Source organism: Sciurus carolinensis, chromosome 4 (assembly GCF_902686445.1).
Source record: "Sciurus carolinensis chromosome 4, mSciCar1.2, whole genome shotgun sequence".
NCBI lineage: Eukaryota > Metazoa > Chordata > Mammalia > Rodentia > Sciuridae > Sciurus > Sciurus carolinensis.
This window is the reverse complement of record NC_062216.1, coordinates 64,275,667-64,293,693: the sequence shown is the minus strand read 5'-3', so window position 1 is coordinate 64,293,693 and position 18,027 is coordinate 64,275,667. Positions and strand designations below refer to the sequence as shown.

General features: G+C 36.7%; 1 protein-coding gene across 15 annotated transcripts in view; it reads left to right on the top strand.

Moving 5' to 3' along the window:
• The window catches only part of Bcl2l13 (BCL2 like 13), a 97,975-nt gene that overhangs the window by 47,801 nt on the left and 32,147 nt on the right, over positions 1-18,027 (top strand). For 10 of the 15 annotated variants that reach the window (XM_047548507.1, XM_047548508.1, XM_047548502.1 and 7 more), the window contains 2 exons: positions 14,014-14,121; positions 17,333-17,489. In XM_047548507.1, the coding sequence (XP_047404463.1) occupies positions 14,014-14,121; positions 17,333-17,489 (265 nt within the window). Of the gene's footprint in view, positions 1-14,013; positions 14,122-17,332; positions 17,579-18,027 lie in introns of those variants that run through there. The other 5 variants (XM_047548515.1, XM_047548513.1, XR_007108224.1 and 2 more) reach the window with 4 other exon arrangements.

The window sequence follows — 18,027 nt, the reverse complement described above, 5'->3', positions numbered from 1 at the left end:
TAGTTGAGGTCCGATCCTTTCCTTTGTTTTCCCCATTCTTTATCATAAGCCATTACCAGAAATAATCTATTTATTGTACTATGTATATAGTTGATCTGTTCTCATATTCTCTCATGTGAAATGACTTCTCATTTTATTTCTTTTAATGTTTATCATTTAAGTAACCTTAAAATATATAGATGACTTTTTTTAGTCCTCTGAATTTATATATAACTTTATTTATTTATTTATTTATTTATTTATTTATTTTTTGCGGTGCTGGGGTTCGAACCCAGGGCCCTGTGCTTGCAAGGCAAGCACTTTACCAACTGAGCTATCTCCCCAGCCCATAACTTTTATTTTTGTTAAAATTTATATATGTAGGGCTGGGGTTGTAGCTTATTGGTAGAGTGCTTGCCTAGTATGTGTGAGGCACTGGGTTTGATCCTCAGCACCACATAAAAATAAATAAATAAAATAAAGGTATTGTGTTCATCTACAACTAAAAAATATTTTTAAAAAAGTTATATGTAAATCCAAAGGGGTTTCTTAAGGGTCCTCTCTCTTCATCAAGGTTGTCATATATAACTAGACAATGCAGTGAAATTTTACTCTATACCTGTTCATTATAATCTTTTAACTCTGTATCACATTAGATATTGGTAGGTACCACTTTTCCATGTTTGAGAGCTTATTTAGTCCATGCTGACACAAGTCTTATAAATGTCAAATATCTCAAAAATGTTTATAATCTGGTCATAATAATAATAAAGTATAAAATCATCAAACAATATAGGACAGTATATATTCAGGTGTTACACTATGTCTCAGACTAAATGATACCAGAAATATTTCACTGTCCTTTAAACAAACAAGCCATGAAAATATCATGAAGAAATAGACTTAAATTGGACCTTGAATGTTGGACCAAATTTGAATAATCAGGAAAGGAAGCGCAGTCTGTGTAAGGTAAAAATGTAACATAATGTGTTTTGTTTGTTGGAGTAAAGAAATTGGCAACAAGTTCAATACTGAATTTAAAAAAAAAACTGTTTTTAGTTGTAGTTGTCATTTATTTTTATGTGATATTGAGAATCAAACCCAGTGCCTCACACATACAAGGCAAGTGCTCTACCTCTGAGCCACAACCCCAGCCCCTGGATTTTTTTTTTTTTTTAAACAAAAAAAAAATTATTTTGAGACAGGGTCTTACCAAGTTGCTGAAGCTATCCTCCAACTTGGGATCCTCCTGCCTCAGCCACCTGATTCACTGGGATTACAGGCATGCACCACCCCATGCTGTTCAATACTGGATTTTAAAAAATTCCTCACATATAATGGAAAAATCTAAATAATAAATAAAATCAGAAATAGGAACACTGCACATTTCCATGGTGGGAACAGCAGAACATAGATATGTAATCTGTAAGGTTTTGCACAGTTATACTAGCATTGAGCAGTAAATTTTGGTTCTTAGAGACAGGGGGAAAAAAGTAGAAGTATATTTTATTGCAGAATAATTTGTTTTATAACTAGAAGCAACATACACTATTTTGATTTGGGTAGAACGTAGTTCTTCAAATTCCCCATCCTCCACCGCAGCAAGGCATGGTGGCACGGATATATAATCCCAGCTACTCAGGAAACTGAGGCAGAAGGATCTTAAGTTTGTGGCCAGCCTGAGCAACTTAGCAAGACCCTGTCCAAAAATAAAAAGGGCTGGGGATATCATTCAGTGATAGTTTCTCTGGGTTCAGTTCTCAAAAAGATTTTATAGTGTTATAGGACACAAGGAGTGCAATAGAAAAGGTCAATATCAAATAAGATATTAGGCTTCAAAACATTGTTTCTTAATGTGATTCTGTATGAAGCAAAGGAAATGACACCACAATGCAATTCAGTTAACTGGTAGTCAAACACTACCACTACTTTAGGGACAAGGATTATCTGTGTGTACTTTTCTGATGGTTCAGATTAATATGTGATAACATCTAGAATGTAGAAGAATGAAGACTGTATTCAGGAAATCTGATGTTTCAGGTCATGTGAGGAAATCTTATAAAAAATTAAATCCAATGAGCGTTCTCTGGCTTGGGTCTGAAATGTTCAGGTTTTCTGTTTCTGATTAAGGGCAGTTCAAGAGCAAAACAGTACATGTTAAAATTGAAGTACTTTGGTGGAATTGAGAGATCTAACCATACTTTTCTCAACTTGATTGTTATGCTCCTCCTGTCACTGAAGTATGTTTGGAATGTCAGTAGGCAAAAGAAGGATTTATCTTAAAAGCACTGTTGTTCACTGTAGACCATGACAATGATTTGATCAAAATTCTTACATTATTGAGTATGGGAGAGATTATTGTAGCCTGGAAAAAAATTTAAAGCAACTCTGTTAGAAGCAAGCTACCCCAAAATATGGAAGACCGTGGAACATCTGGTATTCAAGAATGTAGAACTTCCCTGATTAATTTGTTGCACAGTGTACAATTAAAGAAGAAAACAAGAATTGGGGATGTGGTTCAGTGGTAGGGACTTGCCTGCCATTCATGAGGCCCTGGTTTTAATCCTAGCAGGACAGGGAGAGGAGTGAGAGAGGGAGAGATAGAGGGAGAAGGAGAGAGAAAAGAAAAAGAATAAAACAAACTAGGGACTGGGGAGATAGCTCAGTTGGTAGAGTGCTTGCCTTGTAAGCATAAGGCCCTGGGTTCGATCCCCAGCACCCAAAAAAAAAAAGGATAAAACAAATGAACTTAGGTGGTTTTTGTTTTCTTTTCTGGGTTTTTTTTGTTCGTTTGTTTGTTTTTACTTGTTGATGGATCTTTATTTTATTCATTTATTAATATGTGGAGCTGAGACGTGAACCCAGTACCTCACACATGCTAGGCAAGCCTCTACCGCTGAGCCATAACCCCAACCCAATTTAGGTGTTTTTGTTATTGCTGTTTAGTTGATTTTTGATAGGATTTCTCCAGGCCAGCCTCAAACTTCTTTTGCTCCTGCCTAAGTCTCCTGAGTAGTTGTAATTATACAGGTTTATGCCACTGTGCCCAGCTTCTGAGTTTCTTAATACCAATCAGTTAAATTCTGTATTCAATCAGTTGGACATATCCTTAGGGAAGAAAGATTTTTTTATCTGTGGCATTGTCTAAACTGTCAGAAAATTGTACTCTTTTTTTTTTAATTTATTTTTATTGTAAACAAATGGGATACATGTTGTTTCTGTTTGTACATGGAGTAACAGCATACCATTTGTGTAATCATACATTTACATAAGGTAATGATGTTTGATTCATTCTGTTATTTTTTCCTTCCTTCCACCCCTCTTTTCCCTCTATACAGTCCCTCCTTCCTCCATTCTTGTCCCCTTCCCACCCCCCATTATGTGTCATCATCCGCTTATCAGCGAGATCATTCGTCCTTTGGTTTTTTGAGATTGGCTTATCTCACTTAGCATGATATTCTCCAATTTCATCCATTTGCCTGCAAATGCCATAATTTTATTATTCTTTATAGCTGAGTAAATTCCATTGTATATATATATATACCACAGTTTCTTTATCCATTCATCAATTGAAGGACATTGAGGTTGGTTCCACAGTCTGGCTATTGTGAATTGAGCAGCTATGAACATTGATGTGACTGTATCTCTGTAGTATGCTGATTTTAAGTCCAATGGGTATAGGCCAAGGAGTGGGATAGCCGGGTCAATTGGTGGGTCCATTCCAAGTTTTCTAAGGAATCTCCACACTGCTTTCCAGAGTGGCGGCACTAATTTGCAGCCCCACCAGCAATGTATGAGTGTACCTTTCTCCCCACATCCTCGCCAACATCTACTGTTGCTTGTATTCTTGATAATTGCCATTCTAATTGGGGTGAGATGGAATCTTAGTGTAGTTTTGATTTGCATTTCTCTTACTACTAAAGATGGTGAATATTTTTTCATATGTTTGTTGATTGTTTGTAGATCTTCTGTGAAGCGTCTGTTCATGTCCTTAACCCATTTGTTGATTGGGTTATTTGTATTCTTGGTGAAGTTTTTTGAGTTCTTTATATATTCTGGAAATTAGTGCTCTATCTGAAGTATGAGTGGCAAAGATATTCTCCCACTCTGTAGGTTCTCTCTTTGCATTGCTGATAGTTTCCTTTGCTGAGAGAAAGCTATTTAATTTGAATCTATCCCAGTTATTGATTCTTGCTTTTATTTCTTGTGCTATGGGAGTCCTGTTAAACAAGTCTGATCCTAAGCCAACAAGTTGAAGATTTGGACCTACTTTTTCTTCTATAAGATGCAGGGTCCCTGGTCTGATTTCAAGGTCCTTGATCCATTTGTGAGTTGATTTTTGTGCAGGGTGAGAGATAGGGGTTTAGTTTCATTCTGTTGCATATAGATTTCCGGTTTTCCCAGCACCATTTGTTAAAGAGGCTATCTTTTCTCCATTGCATATTTTTGGCACCTTTGTCTAGTATGAAAAAGTTGTATTTATTTGGGTTTGTGTCCGTGTCCTCTATTCTGAACCATTGATTTTCCTGTCTATTTTGGTGCCAATACCGTGCCATTTTTGTTACTATTGCTTTGTAATATAGTTGAAGTTCTGGTATTGCAATACCCCCTGTTTCATTCTTCCTGCTAAGGATTGCTTTAGCTATTCTGGGTTTCTTATTCTTCCAGATGAATTTCATAATTCCTTGCTCTATTTCTGTAAGGTACATCATTGGGATTTTAATTGGAATTGCATTGAATCTGTATAGCACTTTTGGTAGTATGGCCATTTTGACAATATTAATTCTTCCTATCCAAGAACATGGGAGATCTTTCCATCTTCTAAGGTCTTCCTCAATTTCTTTCTTCAATGTTTTGGAGTTTTCATTGTAGAGATCTTTTACCTCTTTGTTTAGATTGATGCCCAAGTTTTTTTTTTTTTTTTTTTGAGGCTATTGCAAATGGAGTTGTTTTCCTCATTTCCCTTTCAGCTGTTCATCGCTTGTGTGTAAAAATGCTTTAGATTAATGTGTGTTGATTTTGTAGCCTGCTATTTTGCTGAATTCATTGATGAAGTCAAGAAGTTTTCTGGAGGAGTTTTTTTGGATCCTCTAAATATAGAATCATGTCATCAGCAAATAGTGACAGCTTAAGTTCCTCTTTTCCTATTCTATCACTTTAATTTCTTTAGTCTGCCTAATTCCTCTGGCTAGAGTTTCGAGGACAATGTTGAATAGAAGTGGTGAAAGAGGACATCCTGTCTTGTTCCCATTTTTAAAGGGAATGGTTTCAGTTTTTCTCCATTAAGAATGATGTTGTCCATGGGCTTAGCATAAATAGCCTTTACAATGTTCAGGTATGTTCCTACTATCCCTATTTTTTCTAGTGTTTTGAGCATGAAGGGGTGTTGTATTTTGTGGAACACTTTTTCTGCGTCAATTGAAATAACCATATGATTCTTATCCTTAAATTTATTGACATGATGGATTACATTTATTGATTTATGGATGTTAAACCATCCTTGCATTCCAGGGATGAACCCCACTTGATTGTGGTACACGATTTTCTTAATATGTTTTGGATACGGTTTGCCAATATTTTGCTAAGGATCTTTGCATCTATATTCATCAAGGATATTGGTCTAAAATTTTCTTTCCTTGATGTGTCTTTGCCTGGTTTGGGTATGAGGGTGATATTAGCTTCATAGAATGAGTTTGGTATGGTACCCTCCTTTTCTATTTCCTGGAACACTTTGAGAAGTATTGGAATGAGTTCTTCTTTGAAGGTCTTGTAGAACTCGGCTGAGAATCCATCTGGTCCTGGGCTTTTCTTGGATTGTAGGTTTTTAATGGCTTCTTCTATTTCATTGCTTGATATTGATCTGTTTAAATTATGTATATCCTCCTGGTTCAGGTTGGGAGGAGCATATTTCTCTAGAAATTTGTCAATGTTTTCGGTATTTTCTATTTTGTTGGAATACAGATTTTCAAAGTAGCTTCTCATTATGTTATGTATCTCAGTGGTGTCTGTCGTGATACTTCCTTTTTTATCACCAATTTTAGTAATTTGAATTTTCGCTCTCTTCTTTGTTAGTGTGGCTAAGGGTTTGTCTATTTTGTTTACTTTCTCAAAGAACCAACTTTTTGTTTTGTCAATTTTTGAATTGTTTCTTTTGTTTCAATTTCATTGATTTCAGCTCTGATTTTAATTATTTCCTGTCTTCTACTACTTTTGCTGTTATTCTATTCTTCTTTTTCTAGGACTTTGAGCTGTATGTAATATTAGGTCATTTAGTTGTTGACTTTTTATTCTTTTCTGGAATGAGCTCCCTGCAATGAATTTTCCTCTTAGTACCGCTTTCATAGTGTCCCAGAGATTTTGATATGTTGTATCGTCATTCTCATTGACCTCTAAGAATTTTTTTATCTCCTCCCTGATGTTTTCTGTTATCCATGTTTCATTCAATAGCATATTACTTAGTGTCTAGTTGTTGGAGTGATTTCTGTATTTTATTTTGTCATTGATTTCTAATTTCATTCCATTATGATCTGATAGAACACAAGGCAGTATCTCTATTTTTTTGCATTTCCTAAGGTCTACTTTGTGGCATAACATATGGTCTATTTTTGAGAAGGTTCCATGTGCTGCTGAGAAGAAAGTGAATCCGCTCATTGATGGATGGAATATTCTATATATGTCTGTTAAATCTAGGTTATTGATTGTGTTATTGCATTCTATGGTTTCTTTGTTTGGTTTTCGTTTGGAAGATCTATCTAGTGGTGACAGCGGTGCATTAAAGTCACCCAGAATTATTGTGTTGTGGTCTATGTGATTCCTGGAATTGAGAAGGATTTGTCTGATGTACAGGGATGCACCATTGTTTGGGGCATAAGTATTTACTATCGTTGTGTCTTCCTTATTTATGGTTCCCTTAAGCAGTATGAAATGTCCTTCTTTATCCCTTCTGACTAACTTTGACTTGAAGTCCACTTTATCTGATATAAGGATGGAAACCCCCGCTTTTTTACTGAGTCCATGTGCATGGTAGATTTTTTCCCATCCTTTCACCTTTAGTCTGGATGTCTTTTTCTATGAGATGAGTCTCTTGCGGGCAGCATATTGTTGGGTCTTTCTTTTTAATCCATTCTGCCAGTCTGTGTCTTTTGATTGATGAGTTTAGGCCGTTAACATTCAGGGTTATTATTGAGATATGATTTGTATTCCCAGTCATTTGGGCTTATTTTTGGTTTTTAAGTTGGCTTGGTTTCTCCTTTGAGTGGTTTTTCTCTAAGGTAGTTCCTCCTTTTGTTGACCTACATTGTTTTTCATTTCCTCCTCATGGAATATTTTGTTGAGAACATTCTGTAGCGCAGGCTTTCTATTTGTAAATTCTTTTAACTTTTGTTATCAGGGAAGGATTTTATTTCATCTTCAAATCTGAAGGTTAGTTTTGCTGGGTATAGGATTCTTGGTTTGGCAACCATGTTCTTTCAGAGCTTGAAATATGTCGTTCCAGGCCCTTCTAACTTTTAGAGCCTGGGTTGAGAAGTCGGCTGCTATCTGTATTGGTCTCCCCCTATATATAATCTGATGCTTTTCTCTCACAGCCTTCAAAACCCTATCTTTATTTTGAATGTTAGGCATTTTCATTATAATGTGCCTTGGTGTGAACCTGTTGTGATTTTGTGCATTTGGTGTTCTGTAATCCTCTTGTATTTGATTTTCCATTTCATTCTTCAGGTTTGGGAAATTTTCTGATATTATTTTATTGAATAGGTTGTTCATTCCTTTGGTTTGTATCTCTGTGCCTTCCTCAATCCCAATAATTCTTAAATTTGGTCTTTTCAGGATGTCCCAAAGTTCTTGGAGATTCTGTTTATGATTTCTTACCATCTTCTCTGTTTGGGCAACTTTGTTTTCAATTTTATCTTCATTGTCTGAGGTTCTGTCTTCCAAGTGGTCTAGTCTTTTGGTGATGCTTTCCATTGAGTTTTTTATTTGGTTTATTGTTTCCTTCATTTCAAGGATTTCCGTTTGGTTGTTTTTGAGAATCTCTATCTGTTTGTTGAAATGATCTTTTGCTTCCTGCAGTTGCTCTTTCAGCTTATTGGTATTATCATTCATTGCCTGCATTTGCTCTCTTATCTCATCCTTTGCTTTGTGAATCATCTTAATCATGTATAATCTGACATCCTTTTCTGACATTTCTTCTAACATACTGTCATTGGATTCTATTAATATAGAATCCAGATTTGTTTAGAACATTTTCTTCCCTTGTTTTTTCATGTTTTTCATGTATCTTCCCCTCTAGCAGTGCAGATCTGGGGTATTACAGATTTCCCCCTATAGGCTTATAGTGGCCCTATAGGTTTCCAAAACCTTTTCTTTAAGGGGAGATCAATATTAGCAGTGCCCAATTCAGACACTATGCAATCCTAGACCAAATAGCCCCTATGAGGACAATAACAAAATTGTCATAATAAACAGAATGATTTCAAATATTATCTTCAGTAAAACAAACAGATTTGCAATAAGGTCTACAGTTTCAAATGGAGGACAAAGAGGATGCAGAGGGATGTAGAATGTGGCTGTTAATGGGATAAGAAAAGAATATACAGAAGTTCTAGATAATAGAAAGGGTAGGAGTAATCAAAAGAAATGGATGTTAGCATGCAAAAAAGGGAGAAAGAGACTCTGAGGAAACAGGTAAACAAAAGGAAAAGAGAGCAAGAAAAGTAAAGAAATAAAAACTTAAATTTTTTCAATAAGGAGAAAAAAGAAAATCTATAGTATAACAGTCACATAGTAATGAAACCTCCCAGTCTTCAGTAGCCTGATGCATGAAAGGTACCTGACAATGAGCTTCAAGCCTCCAGCAGGTGTCTCAGGATGTGTTTTGCCCCACCTAAAGATCGGAGCTGTGGCTTCCAGGATTATCCAAGATGGCCGCTCTGACTTCGAAATGTGTTGGCAAATGGGGAGCTGCAGCTCAGGGTGTGGCTGTGGTCAGCAGGAGGTCCTGGAGGTGGGATGCGGTTGGTCAGGCAGGGGTCCTGGAGGTCAGGTGTGTTTGGTGTTGTTGTGGGATCCTGGAGGCCGGGTGCAATCAGTTGGTCTGGGGTCCCGGTGATAGGGCGCAGTCAGTTGGTCTGGGGGTCCTGGTGGCAGGGAGCAGTCAGTCGATGTGAGGGCCCCAGGCAGGGAGTGATCGGTTGGGCTGAGGGATCCTGGAGACGGGGCTCAGTCAGTCTGGCCAGGGGGCCTGGCTGTTGTCTCAAAATGGCGGCAGCCACATGTAATCAAACCTGCAGGTACTATAATAGTGAACTTCCAGGCAACAGCAGGCAGCTGGTGCTCCACTGGCGGTCAGCGATCAGTTCGCTGACTGTTGTCGGAGGATCGGGAGGTGAACCTCGTGCGTTGGGTGATGGATAGGTGTAAGGCAGGCGATGGTCAGGTGAGAGGCAGGCAAATGGCGGATGATAGACGCCTGACAGTGAGCAATCTGCACTCAAAAAAGGCATCGATATGCTGGCAGACTGCATGTGACCACAGCAGACAAATGGGGTAAACAGCAGGGGATCGATAAGCAGCAAAAACTGCCTCACCAAGAAACAGATATCCTCTGCTTGAAACTGGAGTTACAGAGCGACAAGGAACACAGCCTCCCTCTAGTCCGCCATCTTGGATCCCCTTCTAATTCTAACTCTTAACAGGATGGAAAGTATAGGTTCTATGTAAGCATCATTAATTAGAAATCTGTGATGAGCTGATTCTGTTCATGGAGATAAGGGTTGAGGAAAGTTCATTGTCAAATAGAAACATTTTAGAGAATGAAAAGGATTGATGAGTGGGAACTACTATCTCTTGAGCATTTTTTTTTTTTTTTATCCCAGTGCTGGTAGTCAAACCCAGTACATGCTAGGCAAGCACTCTACCACAGAGCTACACCTCCAACTCCATTGGACATTTTTGATGTGATAGGACTTATTTATCTCATTTCCCTTGATAGCAACCCTTGTGATAGGTATTGGTTTTCCCATTTTTTAAAAATTTTATCTTTTTAAATTTTTTACAGACTGTATTTTGATTCATTGTACACAAATGGGGTACATCATTTTGTTTCTGTGGTTGTGCACATTGTAGAGTCATACCATTTGTGTAATCATACATGTACATAGGATAATGATTTCTGTCTCATTCCACCATTTTTCATACCTCCCCTCCTGGTTTTCCCATTTTATATAAGAGAAGAGGCTCAAGAAGATAATTGTCCTTGTTCAAGTCTCATGTATTGATGAGTTAGAATGCCTGATGTTATCTCCCACTTTGCTGGACTGCCTTCCAGGGAGTTAGAAAGGAGAGAGATAATTTTACTGAAAGCAGTAAGAGTAACTGTAACTTAATTGTCAAGTCAGTCAATCTAGTCAGATTTTCTCCTGTAGACTTTCCCTCTCTTCTCCATTCATGTAGTGAAAAGGACCTCTACATGAGAATAGCTTGTACTCAGTACTTCTCATATATATATTTATGGTTTTCTTATTTTGAGTAATATAAATCTGTAGGTGATAATAGGCTGTCTTTTGGACTGCACATTACACAAGTGAAGATTAAATAAGGGGCCATGAATGTCAGTGTCAGAAGACACTGTCACTGATTTAGATAACCTTTCTGGTTTCTGTTACTATTCAATTATGTAAAAAAAAAAAAAATGTTTCTGGGATAGTTCCTTCCAAACCACCCATCCATATGATGAGGAGGCACAGCCTAGATTCAAGTTTTATAGATTGACTGAATTCCTATTAACGTCTCCACAGTAATGATTAAACTATTCAAACTCCTGTTTCCTCCCATGTTTCCTTCCATGTTTCCTTCTGTATTTCCTTCTTTTCTCCCTCTCTCCCTCTCTCCTTCCCTTCCCACTCCTTCCTTCCTTCCTTCCTTCCTTCCTTCCTTCCTTCTTTCTTTCTTGTGCTGGGGATTGAACACAGGGCCTCAAGCCTCCTAAGCGCATGCTATACTGTTGATTTACACCTCTAGTCAGTTTCTTCATGTATAAATGGAAGTATTATTTCATCCCTTATAAGATTGACATGGAAATTAAATAACAACCATGAAATGCTTTCCATAGTGCCTGTTAAATAATAGGTACCTTGTAAATGCTCACTGTTTTCCTGCTCCTCCAGAACTTACAACTGGCTATACATAGTATATGTATACACCAGCTATATACTTAGTTTCAGGAACTGAACAAATCATATTCAAGCTTGTGTTAGATGTTAGTACAATACCTATAAATAACAAGTACTCACAGGTACTCAGTGAATGTTGTTCAGCGAAGGAAGGAATAATAAATAGATACACAGCTTGCTATTCCCAATTGTCATCATGGTCATAGTCATCTTCTTTCTCCTCGTTTTCTTCCTCCTCTTCCTTTTTCCCTTCTGTGCTGGGGACCCAAATGCTGAGCCATATCCTTAGCCCTCCAGAATTACTCTTTAAGTTTGGTCACTAAGTATCTGAATCAACATCCTTTGATGTTAAGATAAACTTGTGAATTATCCTGAGGTCCTTGAATAGCCTCAGCTAAAAACTAGCTAGGATTATTGGTATGACTGCCCCAGGAAGGTAGATTCTGCTGGTTTGGTTCCTTTGTTAAAAAATTTCTGTTCACATGGAAATTTTTGCTTTGCAAGACTGAAATAATCTCAAACCAGAAAAAAGATTTATTACAGAATGAATATTTTTACATTGTAACAAGTACTCGAAATTTCTATGAAACTTTTTATTTTACTTACTTATTTTACTGTGCTGGGAATTGAACCCAGGATCTTTTTGATTACTGGGGATTGAACTCAGGGACAGTCAACCACTGAGACACATCCCCAGCCCTACTTTGTATTTTATTTAGAGACAGGATCTCACTGAGTTGCTTGAAACTGGCTTTGAACTCACAATCCTCCTGTCTGAGCCTCCTGAGCCACTGGGATCACAGGTGTGACACCATGCCTGGCTTAAACCCAGGATCTTGTATGTGCTAGGCAAGTGCTCTACCTAGAGCTACAACTAAGCCTTCTATGAAGGTTTTTTAAAGGTATAAAAGGAACTATGCTGCTGAACCCCCAAATTGGCCCACATTTAACCTACAGAAAAACCTTGTTTTTCTTTCGTTCAGTTCTCTGGATATGTTAAAAATCTTTTCTTGTCAGTCCCCTATATTACCTCCTTTATTTATCTCCTTGGATCTCCTTGGTGCTGATTGTTGCTAACTGTGCAGTCGTCAGTTTACCCAATAATACAGAATTGCAGTACATTAAACAAATGAAGGAAACTGTCTTATAAACTGAGAGTAGGTATGGGGAGGCCAGGAGGACAAAGGAGGAGAATTAGGTGATAGTTAACTTTTTAAACCAGTGATTATAAAGGTCTCAAGAAGGCCCATGAATGACCTGAAATTGCTTATTGAACATTCTGGGAAGAGGAGCCTTTATGTTAATTCAAATTATTTAACGAGTTGGAACCTGCCCACACCCCAAAAAAAAGTATCCTAAGAATTGCTGTGATTAGAAAATTATCATCCTAGAGGTAGTCCCAGATTTTTGGGTATTTGATTTTATATAACTCAGTCTCAAGCATAATGAGAGGCAGTGGAGGGTAGTGGTTACAAGTCTAAGATCCTGAAACTAGACTGCTTGGCTTCATCAAATCGCTTCCCTGTGCCTCAGTTTTCTACCTACAAAATGAAGGTAAGAATGGTACTCATCTCAAAGTGTTGTTATGAGAATTTAATATATATACGTATACATACATATATGCATGCATATTCCAAGTGCTTAGTATAGCACCTGGCACTTGGTATTGTCTGTTATTATGCATTGATGTCACTAAAACTGACTTGTTGGAATTTGGACTGTCAAATAATGGGTATTTGCTGCTTTCAGACTTCAGCAGTGTTTTCTTTTGTGAATTAGTGCTTGCACAGTTATGTAACTATATTGTTGCATATTTTAAAAATTAGTGGAAAATAGAAACATCAATAAAGAGATGTGATGAGCATAATTCTCATAAATCTAATTATTGGGGGCTGGGGAGTATTATTCAGTGATACAGTGCTTGTCTAGCATATATGAAGCTCTGAGTTGAATCCCCAGCACTGCCAAATAAAGAAGAAAAAAAATGTAATATGATTGAGACTTTAAAAATCATTATGTCCATAGTGGTGAAACTTTAAACTCATTTGTATGCCTCATGGACTTAAGCAGCTATCAACTGTGTTCAAATCTAGGGAAAAATAAAATTACAAGGCCTGTATAAAATGCTACAAGTATACCATTTAAAATGTGTCTAAAAATGAAAAAAAAAAAGAGAAAGAGATATAATTAGGGATCTTCATAATCTGAAGTGGGAAGAACATCTCCCATCACTACTATAAAATCACAATTTTTTGCTTGTGTGTTTGTTTGGTGGTGTTAGGGATCAAAACCAGGATGCTAGGCAGATGCTCTTCCACTGAGCTACACCCACAGCCCTCTTCTAGTTGACTTTATCATAGTTAGCTTTCATTCATTTCTTTTTTTAAAGAACAGGTAACATACAAAAAGAGAGAACTTATATATATTAATTTCTTAATTTCCTGTTGAGTTCATGTGTTTCTGAAGGTTCTGCTCTTTTTCTCTATTCCTGGCAGAAACATGGAAAGATACAGGTTTATTCTTTTCTGTTTTTATCAGATTTCATTCAGCAGCAGGTTCTCTATGTTGCCCAGGCTGGACTCAAACTCATGGGCTCAAGTGATCCTTCCGCCTCAGCCTCCTGACTAGCTGGTACTACAGGCATGCACCACCACACCTGGCTTCTAGATTTCACTCTTAATAGGCCCCAAAACATCTAGTTGTTGTTGTTGTTGTTTAGTGATTAAAGAAAGTATCTCCTAGCCTCCCTAGCCTTGACAATGTGATTTGATTTTACATTTTCTGACTGAATAGTTTAAAATACTATTGTATTCTAATGGCTTTCATCTCCTCCTTTCAATAGTAACTTTTTTGTTGGTTTCAGGGGTTCAACTAGATATAGCTTCACAATCTCTGGACCCAGAAGTATTTTTAAAAGTTAAATCTGAAATTGAAGAAGAGCTAAAATCCCTGGACAAAGAAATTTCTGAAGGTCTGTTTATTCTTATATTCCTAGTTAATTAGCAGATTTTTCTGATTAGCGTGGTTTTCTGGGCTTAGTTTGATTTTCATAGTAAGGTGTTCTCAACATTATACAACCTGTTACAGGATTATAAGGATATGGAACTAGAAGGTAGCCTTTTTTCTTTCCTGAGGGACATCTTTGTAAGTTTCTCAACTATACCCAACCATTTGGATGTAGCCTTCTCTGCTGTTAATTAATGAACTAAATGATCATGTTAAGGTTCTTCCCATTCAATATGATTTGATTTGTATTTGGTACCATTATAACTAATAACAACATGAAAGAGAGGGCTTTTCGTTTTTGCATGTATGTAAACTATAGATTGTTAAAGTGTAGGTGTTATTTTTCTAGCCACATATTTTTCATTAAACACTACTACATCATAAGTTTTTAAAATAATTATCATTGTACTAGCTGTGTGAAATTCTAGTCATTAAATGACTATTTACTCAATTGTTCCCTTATTATTGAGAGGAGCATTTGGTTACTTCTGTTTTACCTTCCACAAATAATGCTATATTGAACATTTTGCTCAGTAATTTTTGAAAATAGCTTTATTGGGCTGGGAATGTGGTTCAGTGGTAAAGTACTTGCCTGGAATGCATGAAGCCCTAGGTTCAAATCCCCTAGCACCAAAAAAAAAAAAAAAAAAAAAAACTTTATTGAAGCCAGCCTCAGCAAAAGTGAGGCACTAAGCAACTCATTGAGACCCTGTCTCTAAATAAAATATAAAATAGGTCTGGGGATGTGGCTCAGTAGTTGAATGCCCCTTGGTTCAATCTCTGGTAATACCCCTCACCCCAAAAAATAACTTTATTGCGGTATATTTCACATATCCTTAAATTAACCCATTTAGAAAGTCCAGTTAAGTGGTTTTTATAGTATATGCACAGACTTGTACAACCATCCCCATAATCTAAATTAAGAACCCTTTCAAGGCTCCAAAAAGAAATCCTGTGTGCATTAGTAGTCACTTCCACTAGTCCCTACCCCAACCCCACCCAGAGCAACCACTGATCTGCTTTCTATTTCTGTGACTTTGCCTATTCTGGGTATATCTATAAATGGAATAATGTACTATGTGGTTTTTTGTGATTGACTTCTTTTACTTAGCACAGTGTTTTTAAGGCTCATTCGTGTTGCAGCAGGTATCAGTATTTCATTACTTTTTGCCGTTGAATAGTATTCCATTGTGTGGATATACCATATTTTGTTTATCCATTCATCAGTTGATGGACATTGATGAACACAGAGGTTGTTTCCAATTTTTCATTATTATGTATAATGCTGCTGTAAATATTCTTGTACACATTTTTAAGGGAACAGTTACTTGCTCATTTTTTTAGAGCTTTATAGTTATATACAGTTCTCGAATTCATCCCAACAAACTCATACATGCATGGAAATTGATTTCAGTTCATGATACCCCCTTTCTGTCCTCCCTTCCCTCTCCATTCTCCTTTCCCTACTCTAGACTAGACTTCCTTTTACAGTGCTGGGGATTGAACCCAGGGCTTTAAACATATTGGGGAAGTACTGTACTGCTGAGCCACATCCCCAGCCTGGCCCGATAATTTTTAATGAACAAATTTATAAATCCTGTTTATAAATCAGTTGCCTGTTAGTGGAAAACGAATATGAATAGAAATTTATAAATAATCTAAAAACCTGTTAGTCTTCTCTTTTATATTCCTTTTATCAACATTTTAGTTAGTTAAATTTCAGTTCTCTCTTAAGCCTTCGTGCACTTTCTTTTTTGTGTTTTTCTCTTTTGAGATAAGGTGTCACCAGTAACTCCCAGGTTCAAGTAGTCTTCCCACCTCAGCCTCTTTAGTAGCTGGGACCTTCCTGCACATTTTGATATTTAGAAGGGCTGAATAATAAAATGGGCAAAAGGGGCTAAGATTGTAGCTCAGTTGTAGAATGCTTGCCTAGCATGTGTGAGGCACTGGGTTCGATCCTCAGTGCCATATAAAAGTAAATCAATAAAATAAATTTATAAAAAATAAATAAAACGGGTAAAAGGCAGAAAGGAAAATAGAGTAACAAAAGGTTTAAATGCAATCACTTACTGAACCCTGTATTATCAGAGCTGATCATTAAAATGAATACACTAAAACTTGCTCAGACAGCAAAGTATCTGTGAACTTTGTAGGCTTTTATATCTTTCCTGGAGATAAGCAAGATGTATTAAAACTTGCAGCCTTCTAGGAGCAAGCCAAGATGAACGCAGTAAACATTTGATGAAAATGATTGGTAACTCTGGGGAGTAAGTGTAAACTACTTGCTTTACTAGGATTCTGTACCTGCGTCCAGCTTGTACCCTAGAATGACAGTCATTCTCCCTGTTCTTCCTATAGTCAGGGAATGGATAAGTCTCTGTAACATGAAGTTGGGAAGTAGAGAAGCTGGTAATTTGAACTAAGAAGAGAGAGTATGGCTACTTTTTCCATATTTGACTCTTATATAACCTTCATAGTTTCAAAATTTATCTATATGCAGAAATGATAAAGCAATGGACTCATCTTCTGAGTTGGAATAAACTGATTATAGAGTGTGGTTTAAGAAGTGGTGCATTTATAAAAGCAAAAACAAAACCTTAAAAATAAATATCAAGGACTGGGGCCCAGTGTTAGAGTGCTTGCCTTGCACGTGTGAGTCACTGGGTTCAATCCTCAGCACCACAAAAAAAATAAATAAGTGAAATAAAGGTATTATTTTCATCTACAACTAAAAAATATTTAAAAACAAACAAACATCAAGAGAAGAATAATAGAACCTGGAGTTAACTTCCATTTATCATTCTGAAGCTAAATTGGTCAGTAGGCATAAACTAAATTGGTTAGATTTAGAACCCAGGGCCTCTCACATACTAGGCTATTAGTAAGCTACATCCATAGCCCTGTTAGTGTATTTTAACATATCAATTTAATTGCTTTCTTCTCTTAAAACGTAAGATTTTCCATTAAAATTCTGCCTTAAAAAAAACTCTAAATTTAGAACCTATTAACTTTTGTGTTCCAGATAAGATTAATATCTATAATGATTATTTGACTTTTATAAGTGGTTATAACTATTAACTTGTTCCTAATATTAATTATCTTAATCCCATGAGCTTTTATAGTATTACTTTTGATATTGTTTATTAAATCGAGTTTTTCTCTTGCCCTGTCTTCAGCCTTCACCAGCACAGGCTTTGACCGTCACACTTCTCCAGTGTTTAGCCCTGCTAACCCAGAAAGCTCAATAGAAGACTGCTTGGCCCATCTTGGAGAAAGAGTATTGCAGGAACTGAAAGAACCTCTGCATAAAGCATTGCAAATGCTCCTCAGCCAGTGAGTTACCATTGCTGAGTGGGAATGTGCTTCTCTAAGTAGTCTCGGATCTGTCATACGGCGCTGGATTGGTTAAGGCTTTGTTTTAGGTGAACAGTGTCATTTCTTTTCTCACTTTTCTTTTTTCTTTTGCTTTCCCAAAGCATCTCTGTGTTTGAATGACAACTTTGCCTCTAGGTAGTGATTTAACTGTTCCAACAAAGATTTGATGGTTTGTGTTATTTGTTGAGCTATCAGATTTCAAAAGATGCATTTAACTGTGTTGTAAACACAAGCTATTGCACTTGTCCTGACTACTTTTTACTATGGTTCTTTCTAGTTGGTCAAAAGATATAATTGCTGGGGTTTTATGCATTCTAATGTGATATTAACATTGTATTTTAGATATCTGTATTTAAAATTATATCTACTTTCTAGATATTGCTAAACTTTAGGGTTCACATCTGTCCATGGAACTACTTTCACATTCTTATAGTGGACTTCCCTCCTAACTATGGATCTGTCCATATTAAAGCTAGAAACTAATAAAATGAAAGTA